We start from the raw sequence: 15427 nt of genomic DNA on the forward strand, positions 1-15427 counted from the left end.
CTTAGCTCAATACTCAAGCAGTCTCTTGGCTTGATAAGTCATAAATATCCATTATTGCTAATTATTAACATAAATTATTGCATTCTAGAAGCGCTAAGTATTAATCCAGCTTCGATGTTGTATACAGAGCTGACATTCCTGGCACTTTCTACGAGTGGTAGTTTTTGCTTATTTATGATCTGTGAACAAGTGGGTTTTTTTCCCAGGCATGTGACTTCTTTGTTCTATGTTTTGTCATAAATTTGTATCACATGATCATTTTTTAACAAAGTACGTTGGTAAAGTTTGGTAAAGCTCTGTAGCTTAGTTTATCAAACTAGATTTCTCCTAGTAATTTCTCCCTGTTGCTGTAGTTCAGTTGCTTCTGTAAGTATTTGGTGGCTTGCAAAGCAAAGCTTTATAGCTTTAATAGCTTCCTTAACAGCGAGTGTAGCAATTAAAAGGGTTTTACAATCATACAATATTGCACTGATCATAACATTTACAATATATTACATAACATGGTGAAAGGTACAATAAAAGGTTAACCATCACTTTTGTCCTATACAAGGAAAGCTCACTGGTGATTCACAGAGTAAACAGAGAGGAGACAAAGTTTGACAGATCATGTAATAACCTTCAACTTTAAGCAAGCCAGACTGATTGATTCTCAACACACGTGTGCAAAGAGAAAGCTGTGGTAGTGAAGTGAAAGATAGTGAAGCCACAATGAGTACGTTTACTCAGCTCTGCAGCACAAGTCTATGTTTAGTCCTCTCGCTGTCCTCATTTGCTTTTTTCCTCTCAGGGAAATAGAGATGTTTAGTGTAAATGTTTTTAAATGAACCTACTTTTATGGTCAAGCAGGTGCACAGCTGGAGACTGGACAGCGATTGTTTAGGTTAATGACCCCTGTATTATTGATGTAACTGACCCTGCTCATGCTCGTGTGTTGTCTATAACTATATATTTTCTTTTAGTGATAACATACACACGGAGGTTATTTTTTTCTTTGCCATTTTTTTACTTTTGACTTTGATCATCCCCTGACCACCTGCTAAATATCCACACATTAGCATTGTTGTTGTGGGAAAGTAAACATCTTGTGTTTAGCATTTTCCCCAAAGCATCACCACAGCAGCTTCACAATGCTAGCCGCAGACTCTTTTTATCAACTGGTTAGGTAGGTCTAACTAACTTCGTCTGCTGTGGGTAGGTGGGTCAAGAGCTTCAAGTGTTTTTTTGGCCTTTATTTGCACAAAGTTCTCTTTCTAATTAATCACCACAAGTGATGGAGAAGTCATTGGTTCTATAGTAAATATTAAAATATTGATTATAGCTGTTTTAAAGAGGACCATAACAGATGTATAATGGGTCACTCTGTGCAGATAAAAAAGGTAAGTCACGTGTAAATTGAACAAAAAAGTGTCTTTAATACTTACAGATATGCTATAAGACAAACAAAAAAATTGTAAAAAAAAAAAAAAAGAAACAAGCAAAGAAATGATGTAAAACTAAAATATAACAATACACATAAGATATCTACCAACACATCTAACTCAATATATAAAGTCTCATTATTAACAGTAATTGTAGATATTAATTAATGATGCATCTTAATCAACAACTACAGTGTATAACAGAGCAAAACATGGTACAATCAAGTTTGACTTCAACTCCACTCACACTCCACTGTCAAAACTATAGTGAACTTATCCAAACAAATACTGGTGAGTCAGAGGGTTATATGAACGTTCATGACCTTTAGGGTTTGTGTAAATGATGTGATGTAACAAGAAGTGTGTGCAATGTCAAAGAGATGTCCAGACGTGTCAAATGTTGCTGGGGTACATAACCAAAAGTCAAAATAAGGGTGACATGTGAACACAGTTCTTTTAACTCGCTCTAAACTCTTACACACTCAAAACCTAAATTGTAGCCTCCTCACTGTCCACTGTTCAATAGAGACTACAGGGTAGGCAGTATAGTATCAGAAACTCTCACAAGAAAACATTCTTAATAACTGAAAAAAGACATTGATAATAATCATGTCACTAAATGTTGCTACTGCATCTTATCCCACATCCACTTATATTGTCTTGAACTTGTATTTAAAACTATACACTGTACATACTGCATCTACTGTATACATGTCTGCCAGCTGTCACTGAACATACAGTAAATTACTCTGAATGTAAAGCTTTACAATTAAATATAACTTTCATTTCCTGACTTAATGTTATTCAAGTATAAATGATGGACACAATCTTCAATCAAATACAATATTTGACATATTTTGTTCTAACTTTGAAATCATAAGCGTTTCAGAAGTGAACATCATCATAAGTGAATTGGGTTTTGGTCAGGAGGCCTTGTCCACACAGTAGTACAACATAATGTTCCCATTATGTTTTTATTGACTGTTAGGAAGCAAAGCTAAAACTGACCTCTAAGTTTATGTTTTAGTATTTTTTGTTGAGATGATTTATGCTTATGTTAAAGCTCTTGTCAGGATCTTTGACCTCTGAAGTGAACAAACAGCAGGTGTTGTTTTCAGATCAGTGTGTAAAAAAATTAAGTGTTCTGCTGAGAGACGAAAGGGTGCAAACACTGAACCATTACCACATTTAGTCAAGCTCAGTACTTCTGTAAAATCTGTCTTTCATCTTCATTATACAATGGTGATGGCTTCCTGAAACACATTAAATGGTACTCTCCTTGTCTGTGTCATCTTTGTTTGTGGCAATGTTGATGCTGGCATGTCCATTGGCCCGGCTGTCACCCTCCAGTCCATTTTCCTTGGCCTGATTCCGCAGTGCTAACTTCTTCTGTCTCTTGACAATTTTGAGGTAGAGGTTTCCCCACAGCATGTTGGTTAGCAAGTAAAGTCCAGTAATCAACCCCATGAATGTCATTCTGTAAGTAAAGTACATTTGGAAACATCAAGACATTTACTCCACATTTGAGTGCTTACATTTGGATGTTTTAATCTCACTTCATAGCAAAAAGTGGTCTATCGAATGAAAATTTTCTATTAATTATAAAAATGTTAAAACTCAGCAAAAACAGATGTATTTATGCTATAAAGAATCTGCCTAACAGGACCTTACTTATTACATCGACAAGTGGTTTTACACAGGATTGTGTGTAGGACTGTGCTGGCAACGGTGACTTCCTAAAAATAGTCCCGCACATAACCCTCTGTAAAAATAACTATTTCCGGTTTTACATTTGGATTTTATGCAGATTAAACAAACGCAATATAAGATATTAATTCATGAGCTTTAGAGGTCTTTCGTTTCACCTTTGGACAGAGCCAGGCTAGCTGTATCACCCTCTTTCCAGTCTTTATGCTCAGCTAGGCTAAAACTTGGCTGCTGGATGTAGCTTCATATTAAGGACAATGACCTCAGAAAATATAGAAGTATGTTTCTTAAAATATTGAAATATTGCTTTAAAGGTGCAATATGTAAGAATTGACCACCATTGAGTTCATACTCAAAACAAATAAGGGGAGCATATCACCAGAGTTAACGCTAACTGCTGCTAACTTGAAGCTGCTGTTAGCAAGTTACAGTAGTACCATGCAGCTCGTGGTTCAGACTGGGAGCTTGGGAAGTGTTGGTGTTTACTCTGTGAGCACAGGAGCTTTGGACTGGGATGGGAGGGGGCTAGCTGGCTGGCACGCTAACTTCAGTAGATATCTCTGCAGCACAATACATCGACGTCATCAAATCAAAATTGTTCTAAAATGATCACAATCTGTTGATAATTGTAGTTGATTAGTATTAGTATTTCAACAAAAATTCTTCCATATTGCACCTTTAAACTACCACACATGAACAGTATTGAATCTAATCTAGACTGCACATAGCAATGTCATAAAAAAATGTTTTATGTATTTTTAAAACCGTGATTTTGTCTTTAAAATGATGGCTAGGATATGCAAGCAAGAAAATAAGATCCCGGTTTCACCATACCTAAATGCATTAGCATCATACAGTCGACATGCTCCACGGCCTCCACACTGCTTGGTGCCCCACTTCAAACAGGTTCGGTCGATCAGTGCTCCGAAATATATTGGAGGAGGTATCCCACCTGACAACACATAAACGTATCATTGTTTTTGTTATCAAAATGGTCCTGAGAGCTAAATCATTAACAGTTAAGGAAAAAAATGCAATGTTGTGTCCTACATTGCAACATGATTAATTTACAAAACCTACATTGATTTTCAGTACTCACCCAGAGTCCTTACTATCAGTGTTTGCATACCCAAAGCCAGCGCCTTCAGATCTGGCTGGATGGACCTGGAAGGTTACCCAAAGATTATCACATAAGTCGAAATCAGCATTTTAGCTCAAAGAATAAACAAACAACAATCCAATATATATTGATATACTTCAATAGTGTCACAGAAGCAGTCCACACATAATGTTGATGTTTGCATTTAATGCCATAACAAAAAGCTTCAGTGTCTCTGACCTGAGCATTACGATGTATCCTGGCGTGCCCCCACAGGCAGAAATAAAGGACCCTGTTACGGACAAAGCCATGTAGATTTTGAATATGCGATCACAGTCTGTCTTCCTGGGGCACTGGCCCAGCACTGCGGACATGTTCATGGCTGGAGTCTTCATCTCACCGATGCAGGTACAGTTATGAAAAACCTGAAGAAAGAGAACAGAGATGTGAATAATTACCTTTGACTGTGGAACGTACTTACTGGTGGTGTTGTTTTCACATGCTGATCGGAGAGCAACTTGGTTTCCATAATTGAAATACTAATAGTCCCTTTACATTTGCCTGATATAGGTTCAGGGGCACACTCATTCTCCCACAGGGACACATCCTGTTGATTGTAATGACCGCATGGTCTTTACACTTGAACCACCCTTTGGAAAAACTACTGGTGAGGCTCAAGTAGCATCATTGTCAGTATGTTTTCACTTTGTTGTCTTCAAATCAACACTTTCATATTGTGAGCTGAAGTAAACATGGTAGCCTAGGAGGATTTAGTGGGACTTTAACACCTATAGTCTAGAATACTTTTTGATTTTGATTTTATCGGTTTTCATACCTGAATTTTCCAGAAACAGCACACACAGAATGTGCCTATATGTGTTATTGTCAATCAAAGTTGGGTGTATGGGCAGAAATTTGAATAAATATCAATTCTAACATGTCCTCGATCTGGCTGTATTGCATTCTGGTCAACAGAGCTTCTATTTGCCAATGTTTTGCATCTGCCTGTTGTCTGTTTCATATTTAATCTACCAGTCTTATCCATAACTATTATGTTACTATATGATAAAGACATATATAGCAGTACATGTCGTTTTACCATTTCCCTGCCAGTGCCAGTGGAGGTCTGGCAGCCAGCCAGGCAGGGCGAGGCATACGTCATTCCATTGTAGGCGCATACTGGGTCCCAATGTTTCAAAGAGCAGGAGCAGCCCGTGTTGCACTGTGACAGCAAAGTCTGCTGGTTGTGGGACACTTCAGAAGCCCTGGTGCACGCGGACATGAAAAGACACGCATGAGTAGGGGACATACAATAATTTTCATGAAGATCAACATTGCAGTTGCAAACAGTGACCATAATTAGGCTTTAGAAATATGTTTTCCCCGTGCAGTAATACTACAAAAAACAACATAAAAGCCAACAAAAGGACAAAGACTGAGTCAAAGGAAGCTCTGCGATGCACCCAGACAATCACTGACTTCTATTTTCGTGTAAAAGGATGGTTTGCATGTCACTCACCCCTGATATGAGACGGTAAGACCTGCCACCTCTGCATTGTCACAGCTGATGAAGATCTGTACGGAAAGCAGACAAAAGGACCCAATAGAGGCAGCGAGTGCCACCCTGGCTGCTCCAATGATCCCCAGCTTGAAGCGTTTCAGTATAAAACCTCCGGTGATGATGCCCAGGGCTACTGCTGGCAGGTTCAGTATACCTAGATGGATGAATAAATGGTTGAATGAATGGATGGATGAAAAGGATTGGAGAACTGACAATATATAATAAATAGGAGACAATATCATGGATGCCGTTGTTATGTATGTTATGGTGATAGTATGCAGGTTGTTCATCTCATGTACCCTTGCAGCCCCGTCAGGGGAACTCAAGTACTCCTTCATCAACAGCACCTTTCATGTTTCATTTTAAATCATTTTAATCTTATGTTATTTAACTGTTTAATATTATAAAACAGGATATTGTTTCCAAAAAAAATCCCCAAAACATCATAACATTTAACTGTCAATGCAAAGGCCAGTTTCTTCATTAGCATCAATACTCATTGTAGTGGAAAAAAGTAACTTATTTATTACTTTTAGCATTAAACTCCAGCCATTTGTTTGTAACTATTTATCTTTTACTATTACTGTTTTAACCATTTAACGTTTAGGCTACTTTTAGCCAACCATACTATATATCCAACACTTTGAGTTAACCACATATCCATTACTTAAACTAACTATTTTAACCATTTTTTTTTCTGTACTTAGACCATTTATCAAACACTTTTAGCAAACTATTTTGGCCACTTATATATAACTTTTAGCCAATGAGTCTAACTACAAGTATTTATGCAATGCTTTTTGGAATAAACATTATCATAACCGTTTATTACTTTTAGCTAAGAAACATTTATCCATTATTTTTTAGCTATTAAAGCATTTATCTATTGCTTTTAGCTAACTATTTCAACCATTAATTTGTTACTTTCCTAACCCATGCATTCCCACTCGCAACACTGTTCAGTACAGGTGTTACAACTTATATAATATCTGGATTTTTTTGTACTTTGTTTTTCTTAATTAGTTGAGTTCCTCCACAATCTTTTCATGTGCTCCATGAGGTCAAAGCACAGCCGGTTGTTGGCAATCACTTAACTTGAATTAATGACATAATGCAGGCTCAATTGCAACATCTATGTATGACTGCATCAGGACAGTAAAAAAACAGTAAATGGGAGTGGGTGAGACAGGAATCATGATACCAATAGGTCAGTTCTTCTCCTGGGATTGGGATCAGACAGGAGTGTTTTTGTGGTAGTTGGATATGACAGGAGTGAAAATCAATTTCCGTGTCACACTCTAACATCTACTGCCACTGCCATGGTGGATCAATGTGTCGATAAGAGACGCTGGGTCTGAGATATGCAACCTGACAGTTCGCATTCAAGAGCTATGTTGTGAGAAAGTCAAATCCAAGACGTCACAAGCTTTTTGCATTAAAAATAATTCTGGACGGCAGCCAACTGTTGTTGTTGTTCTAATTTTACGTGTCATAATTGGTGGTTGTACAACAATGACGTTAAATGATCTATATTCCAACAAAAACACAGCTAGCCGTGCTTGTAAACAGTCATAAAAAAGCTAATCATAGCTCAGGGTGCTACTTTACAGGCACACACAAAAGGAGAGCCAACAGTGGGCTACCTAGTGCTTACAATTCAGGTCAACTTTATCTCTCGTAATCACACTTCCCTTCAATAACATCATTGTTTCAGTTGCCTTGGGCAACAGAGAGCAGTGAGCAGAGTGAATCAGGGTCAGTTTTTGCTTTGTACCTATGAGGAAAATGGCCTTGGAGGCTGATTGACCATAGATCTGCTCCAAGAACTTTGGCTTGAATGTGATCATGCCAATGAAGCCGTTGACAGACACCAGGTAGGTGATAATCATCAGTGTGAAGATGGTGTTCTTGAAAAGCCTCCTCAGAGATGGAACAAAATCTGGTGAAGAACAAAACACAAAGATTTTAGCAAAAAAAATAGTTTTATTCGGATACACAATGGATGCCTTATTCTGGAGTGAATGTAAAAGTGTCAGAGTGACTTAGTTTCATTACGTGTTTGCCTAAGAAATAGCAGCTTATTAAGAATTAAATATCTGTATATTTATGTATATCTATGTCTATACGCGTTCACAACAAATGTCGACACTTATATGTATTTAAATTTATCAATAATACCTAAACTAACATTAAAAAATGTTCTAATTGAATTGCCGCACTAATTTCTCTCAAGAATATTATGCATATTGTCTACCAATTAATTACTTGGTTACATTATTAAATAACCTCTATATTGTTCACTTTCTTTGGTTTATTGTCTATTATTTTAAAATGTTTTTATTGGCAACGTTTTTTTTATCTTTTGTTGCTTTTTGGAAATAATATCACTTTCAAATAATAATTTACAAAAGTGAAGACTCAATTTGTGTAAGTCTGATATAATTTTGTGTAATGTATTATGGAATGATAGGGCCTCAGTTTAAGTAACAGTGGCCACGTGTCCTGATGTGTCATTCAACTCTTGCCCAGATTGCCTGATGGTCCAGGCTTCAGGGTTACATGGTCTGGGCTCTGGTTTGTCTGGGCTATACCTGCTTAATGATTAAAAACATTGACCCTGACAACTATTTGAACAGTGGTGCTTAAAACCTTAGAAGTAGTTTAGGGCATGCTGTTGCTCTGCTGCTCATAGATAAAGCCTTTCTGCAGAGACATTCATTGAGCTTCACGGTGGTATAGACACCTAATTGATCTAAATTGGGTGTAAAACATGAAATAAGAGAACAAAACTAAAACATAAATGTGAAATGGCCGGTCCTTGAATGCAGAGTTTTGTCTGTTAACACCACCTTAGGCCAACAAAACAAATCCCAGTGCTTCAAAGTGTTGGATGGTACCTTTAGCCAGCTCCTGGAAGGTAACTGGCTTCTCCTTCTCCTCATGATCCTGGTTTTCATCTGGCAGGAAATTCTCCTGCTCTGCCACGGTGGCTAGCTCTGTGCCTTTACTCTGGCTCTCTTCTTGCCCTTGCTTGGGCAAAGACTTGGGCAGGAACCAGAATGGGATACTGGACAGCAAGATTATGGTGCCAGTCACTATGAAGCCCAGCCACCAGGCGCCCACCCAGCGGGAGTCCTTATAGTTGATGGTGACACCGTCTGGGAGAGGAGCAAAGGCCGCCTGTTAAGAAGTGGATTGTGTTTGCAGGACTTCCATGGTAGACCTGAACCTTTTTCATCCCAGCAGCTTAGGCATAAGCAGGAGGATGGGACCGTTCAGGGACCATTGACAGCTCTGATCCATGCAGTAAATATTGAACTAGTCAGACTATGACAACAGAATGAAACGTTAGGAAATCCTGAATCCAAAACAAACTTTGGTGCTCTTTAACAATGAACTTGCCATGTAGGTTCAAGGAGATGAAGGGTCAACTATTTGGTGCTTATGTGTAATAGGTCTGCATACAGCCAACAGTAATACAATCATAATAGGTAAGGCCTGAGGATACAAAATGAGAACACTTCCCCCAAAAAATATCAAAAATACTGTAGTACCACTTCGACACATCTTGTACTTTTCACCCCTTGATATGGAGAAGTCGCCTACCTAAGTCCACAGATCCAATGTCCACGTAGATCTTGGCAAGGTAGGACCCAAGCATAAACCCAAACATTGGTCCTAAGATTCCCACTGTATGGATGCAGGCTGGAGAATGGAAAAGAAGGTTATGTACTGATATGGTGCTATTATCAGGCAACAATCAGCTTAAAGAGGAAAACAGAGGAAAAAAACATAAACACCAATAACAGGACATATGCTTTAACTTAACATTCTGGATTAAATACTGATTGCACGGTATAATGGCTGCAGAAAAATGACACCATCTGCATATAGATTGGTCCTATAAACCTTGCTTCCTCTACGCTATTCAGTCTGCCACCAGGCTGGATTTTTCCCTTAAAAACAAAGGTCGCATTGCAGCAAAAGGAAGTGTGTCTGCCACTGCACAACCTAAACAGGATGAGGCACTGATTTACCTGGTCGCTATGCTCAGGTAACAGCGGAACAACTGGAAAACTCTGTTTTACTATATGTCAAACTGGGATTCTTCCAATTGTTTGTTTTTGTTTTTGATTTGTTTTTTGGCCGTGGACTGTAGCCAGGCCATTAGCGGTAGCCATGTTTCTAATGCTGTTTTTGCAACAGCGGCGCCAACGGTAAACCATAGGGAAACACTAGGAGAGGGGAAAGTTGAAAAATTGTCTATTTCTACTTTAAGTGTCATAAAAAGTGTCATAAAGACAGTAGGAACTGACCCAGATAGAACGGAGTGTTCTCTTCTCTGGAGAAGTCATCCAGGTAGGACACACCCAGAGGCATGATGGGAGTCTCTCCAATTCCACGCAGCATGTTCCCCAGGAATACATAGATCCACAGAGACGAGCCAGCTGCCTTTTCACAAGCTAAGGGAAGAAAAACTGGACTCAGAATATAAACTGACGCTGGACTTATTATTGAAAATTCTCTTTAGATCATTACTGATCTTCTGCTTTTATCAATGCTTTGATTTGGTATCATATCTAAGATGGACAAGTGACTGAAACCTCAAACCTGAGAGGTCTTACATCTAATTCAGTGAGTGTGTTTGCCGTGTACCTGTTCTGGTCGCTACATCAGGCGTCTCATCTGCTTCACTCAAGCTGTGGTTGGAGTGACAGGGCAGGGCGCTCTCACTGCTGTTGACAGCTGTGCTGTGAGACACACTGGTCTCGTATTTATACCTGGAAAATGAGAATAAACACACGACTGTCTTTTTTAAAATGACACATTTACGGCTTGAATGTATTTTCTGAAAATTACAGTGCATATGAATAGTGGATGGTGTGCATACAAAATTTGCTCAAACGTTACACATGCAGATTGTTATAGACTTTATGTTATAGCTGGAGGCAGCTCTGGATTGTAGAAAACACATTCATGTAACATCTGTTGTGTCACTCTTGAGTTTTAGAAGATGTCCAGTGTTACAGACGATTTAAATTTGAGCTGAAACAGGGCAGAGACTGGAGTATATGCGGCTTCACTGGGGCAAGCAGGAGGACCAATGACAATCAAGGCAAAGAGCAAACCAGAAAGCATACTGCATGTGTCTTTGAATCCTAATATCTCCTTAACAGCAGCTTTGAAAATTGACAGTGACCCAGCATTACTGTGAGAAAATAGATTTTGATATTATTATATTTAACTTTAATAAAGTTTGCAAGAAATTTGCCCCACTAGAGCTTAAGATCAACGTAGGTGGGTCATGCACTATTTCTCAGTCCTCTAACCTTGTCTTGTAGCCGGGCCTTGTGTCAAAATATAGTTTTAACACTTTTATTTGACCTTATATTGTGCTCACGTGGTTATAAGGTTTTGTTTAATAAAGTGACCATAAACAAGTTTACACAGAGAAAACCTGTGTCCAAGAAGTTTTATTTCTACATATAGTACTGCATAGTCTGCATGTTAGCAACAGGCTACATGTTGCTCCCAAAAAGGTTAATCCCACCATGTGTGTTGTAATTTCATGATATTATATGTGTCTTGTGTTATCTCTTGTATTTAGCATGAGGCTTTAAAGGAAAGATTCACCCAAATCTTTCCAGCTTTCCATCATTATGAGGGTGAGTAGATAATGACTGAACTTTTGATTTGGGGCTGAACCCTCCCTTTAATCCAATTCATTGTATCAAGAATAACTATATCTGTGACACTTCTCGTTGTGGTTCAATTAAATCCAAAAAGTTTCTGTTCCTGCCAGCTATGCCCGTAAGAACCAATGTCGATCATTACTGCATTACTACAGGATGAACCTTAACAAGGCCACAGTATTACAGATACAAAATGAGAATAGAAGAAGAACAAAGGAAACTGTGTACTGACGGTCCCTGGAAGAAGTGAGGCATGGCTATGAGATAAGATCCAGCAGCCATGATCAGACAGCCAATACCGATGATCCGGGGACGATGGAGCTTGGCACCAAAGTAGCTCACGAAGGCTATTACCAACAGGTTGCCTGGGAAGGAGAAGAGTTTTAAAAATGACTCAATGAATGGATTACTGGCTCAAAGGAAAAGTTTGAAATTTCAGAAAATATGCATTGTCAATTTCCTTGCAGAGGGTGACAAGAGGTAGATATCACTCTCATATCTGTGTGCAAAATGATGAAGCTAGAGTCAGTAGACGGTTAGCATAGCTTAACAGAGAGGCTGAAAACAAGAGGAAACAATTAGCCTGTTAAAGTCCACCTACCAGCACCTGTGAAGTGCTTGTTTGTTTAATCCACACAAAAACTCCTGGCTAGCTGTTCCGCTAACAAGCTCCTCTAAAGTTCACTAATCTACGGTGAATATAACATCAAATTTATTGAAGCCATACAAAAACTCATATCAGTGCGTTTCAGATGGATTTTGTTTTCTAACCACAGAGCCAGGCTAGGTGTCTCTTTATGCTAAGCTCACAGTCTTCTTCCTGGAGCTTCACATTTAGCATCCACATAAAATAATGGTATCAATCAGTTATCTCACTCTCTGCAAGAAAGCAAAAAAGTGTATTCCACCGAATGTTTGACTTTTCTTTTGAGAGGGTGGAATGGTGCCTTCATCTACTATATAAAAAATGTAACTTTGCCATCTTTAAAAAAAAACAAAACAAGCTGCACATACCCATTTCGAAACTGCCATCTATGACACCAATGAGGGAGCTGGGGATATCAAAGCGCCTCTCAATCTGTGTGATGGAGCTCTTCATATAGGCTCCACCGAAGGCTTTGGCGAAGAATACAAGCGCCATAGAAGCCAGGAAGAGCTGGGAACACAGAAACACACAACACTCTGTTAGATGAAACTGTTCTTCTGCATTCAGAGGACGTCTGATTTGATTTGATTAAAAGAGCTTCCACTCAGATTGATTCACAAAACATCTTTAAACGGTGAATACGAGCCTGTTGTGAGAAGATTTACCTTAATAATTGTAATAATCTCTCCTAAAAGACGTCTGAGAGAGAGGATTAATCTGTTTCTTTACAGGTCCAGTCACGCAATGAAAGGCTTCAGAATGAGGCTCATTCCATTACAAAGCATAAAGGGATGTAATTGCACCTTGTATAGATGTTCAGGTAGAGGGTGATTTACTGTATTAACACATGATAGATTAGGCTCACACGCGAGACAACACACACATTTAAAGACTTCACACCTGCTTTCAACACTGATTGGATTTACATGAAGTCATTTAAATCTAAGCTGGTGTATGGGTTTTAAAATCTTTTCCACATGATGTTATTTGATGGAGGTTAATGCAATCACAGTGAACCAGTTGTTGCTTTAACAAATGTCTCAACCCAGTATGCAGGTAAAGTAAAAATATGGTTGTGGTGATTAAAGGAAACAATATTTAGTGAAACCTACAATTTCAATCTGGACTTCAGGTCCTTTTCAGAGTTTGTTTGTGTTCCCAGTACAAATCCCTCCTGTGAGCAGCCATATCCTTGCCACAAAGATAGTTAAAGATTAAAAGGAAATCACACTGGGCTGTAGGTCATAGACTATTCTGTAAGTACAATCAAACAACTATCTCCACTTGCATAACATCAGAAGTTCCACAGGTAAACAAAAGGTTCTTCTGCCCAGTCCAGTCTAAGGCCACATTTTACATTTTTAAAATATATAATAATATAATATATGGCATCATCTAGATCATCACTGTTTTTTAATCATCCCTCAGGCAGTCTGTAGAAATGTGGCCTTAAAGGGCTCAAAATGTCTGCGAGAGAGCCTCCGTGCACTTCACGTTTTTTTTGCTGATTTACTGGGAATGAGCCTCGGAGTCAAATTTTACTGAGCTGTTCTGGTGACTTTTTGCAAGAAATCTATATCATCAACCAGGGTTAGGCTAACCCTATTTATTGCTACCCAGAGCTGATAATGCCCCATTTTCTTATATGATCAGTCTGTTATCAGAGAGCAGGCCATAAACTGTGTCAACGTATTGAGATTGTGCACCAATGACAAACAACTGCAACAATAACAGTTTTTCTTCCTAAAAGGCACTTCAAGGACCACTTAACTAGACTATCAGCCTTATCTTTATGGACTTGTCTGTGAATGACATGCATTTTTACAGCTCTTTTCCCATTCCAAGAGCAAGAAAAGACACAATTTTGGTGTCAAAGTCTCAGTTTTATCTGGCCAAAAGAAAAATGAGGCTTTCTTTTGTTAATGCTTTGCCTTTTACTGCCTCATCAGGTGAAGCATTTGTCGGTCACAGATAAAGCTGACATAGAAATGCCCTAGAAAGACAAATACATGGAGGTAAGGTTAAAAAAATCAGGTTTACGGTGAAGTTTTGCAAGTTGGCACATCGATTTGTGTTCATTTGCGTTCACATTTGCGGATTTAAATAATTAAGACCATACACGATGCAGTGCAACACTTTATAACACAGGGGAAAGGTAACATTTCACAGACCTTGAGCTTGGAGCAGCAAGCCTCACGTGTTTTTTTGGACTCTACACTCATGATGCTCCTGTGTGCACAACAGATGTGAGGAAGCACGAAACACAGTACCGAATGACCTGCAGAAATACAACTACAAATACATACAAATACAAAGGTATGAGCACATCAGAGATTGGGGCAAATTGTGTTCATTTCATCTGATTTATCAAATTTTCTTCAAAATATTAAAAATGTAAAAATACTTTCATCTTAGAAAACAAAAAAACTGTCAGAAATACATTTTGGAGAATCTTATTTTTTAGGATTTAGGATTTGTTCGTTGGTTTTCAAATCACAATACCGGTATATCGCACTAAAACACCAATAAATCAAACATTTCATTCTCTTTTTAAAGAAGACATTTATGCATTAAAAGTAGAAGTAGTGAAAAAAAAAAGCAGAAAATTCTTTACCTGCGCAGCAGCAGCGGTCCTACAGGGGATGGGAAGGATGTGCTAAAGTGGCTGAAGGCTGGCTGTACCTGGCAGGACTTTGTGCTTAAAGCAAGAGTCTTATCACAAACTATAACATCACCTGTAATCAGTAACTCAGCCACTTATGTGCACTTGTTGATCATGTCAATAAAAAGCCCTCCAACCCTCAGGCAAACAAGCATACGCAAACCCAAACGTGACCACTCTGGCTGGCTGATGTCCAGTGGGATGCATGTACGACCTGCACCGGAAGGTTCAGAGGTTCACCAAACGCAAACACACACACACACATATTCATAACCCGCGCACACTCACACATCCTCCTCTGTGAACATCATAAGCCTCCAGAGTATCCATCCTTTTGAACGCACAACAAACAGCAGCAGCGTGAAGCTGGACAAAGCTTATTTTACAAGGCTGCTCCTTCTGTTAGTTTGCTGTTTTCAAAGAATGAAATGCTTTCCTCTTCTGGAGAAAATTCAGCTTTTGTAAGGTTGGGTGTTTCCTAGGCTTGATCAAAGTCTTCCTGTCCTATTGATAGGCCCTAACAATGGCTTTCTCTCTGAGTATCGCACATCACATCACCTGATCAAGACAGTATTTGAGATATTTAATAAAAATACTATTAAAAATCCTGCTTTTAAAAAACATTTTGATATTAGAGTTTC

At 38.6% G+C, this 15427-nt stretch overlaps 1 protein-coding gene across 2 annotated transcripts; it reads right to left on the bottom strand.

Annotated features, from left to right (window-relative positions):
- Window positions 1–1392: 1392 nt before the first annotated feature.
- Window positions 1393–14977, bottom strand: slco1d1 (solute carrier organic anion transporter family, member 1D1). Of its 2 annotated transcripts, none has more exons than XM_084346291.1 (15): window positions 14739–14977; window positions 14296–14353; window positions 12493–12634; window positions 11711–11843; window positions 10442–10566; window positions 10102–10248; window positions 9392–9490; window positions 8683–8943; window positions 7560–7724; window positions 5744–5939; window positions 5324–5489; window positions 4465–4649; window positions 4225–4289; window positions 3960–4077; window positions 1393–2895 (listed from the first exon to the last, which is right to left on the bottom strand). In XM_084346291.1, the coding sequence occupies exons 2-15, from the start codon at window positions 14344–14346 to the stop codon at window positions 2682–2684; spliced, it is 2067 nt and encodes a 688-aa protein (XP_084202417.1). In that variant the 5' UTR covers window positions 14347–14353; window positions 14739–14977; the 3' UTR covers window positions 1393–2681. The 2 variants fall into 2 exon arrangements, with proteins under 2 accessions (XP_084202417.1, XP_084202416.1); XM_084346290.1 differs by having other exon boundaries at window positions 14296–14416.
- Window positions 14978–15427: the final 450 nt, after the last annotated feature.

Source organism: Pagrus pagrus, assembly GCF_965226575.1.
Source record: "Pagrus pagrus genome assembly, chromosome: 23".
NCBI classification, from domain to species: Eukaryota; Metazoa; Chordata; class Actinopteri; order Spariformes; family Sparidae; genus Pagrus; species Pagrus pagrus.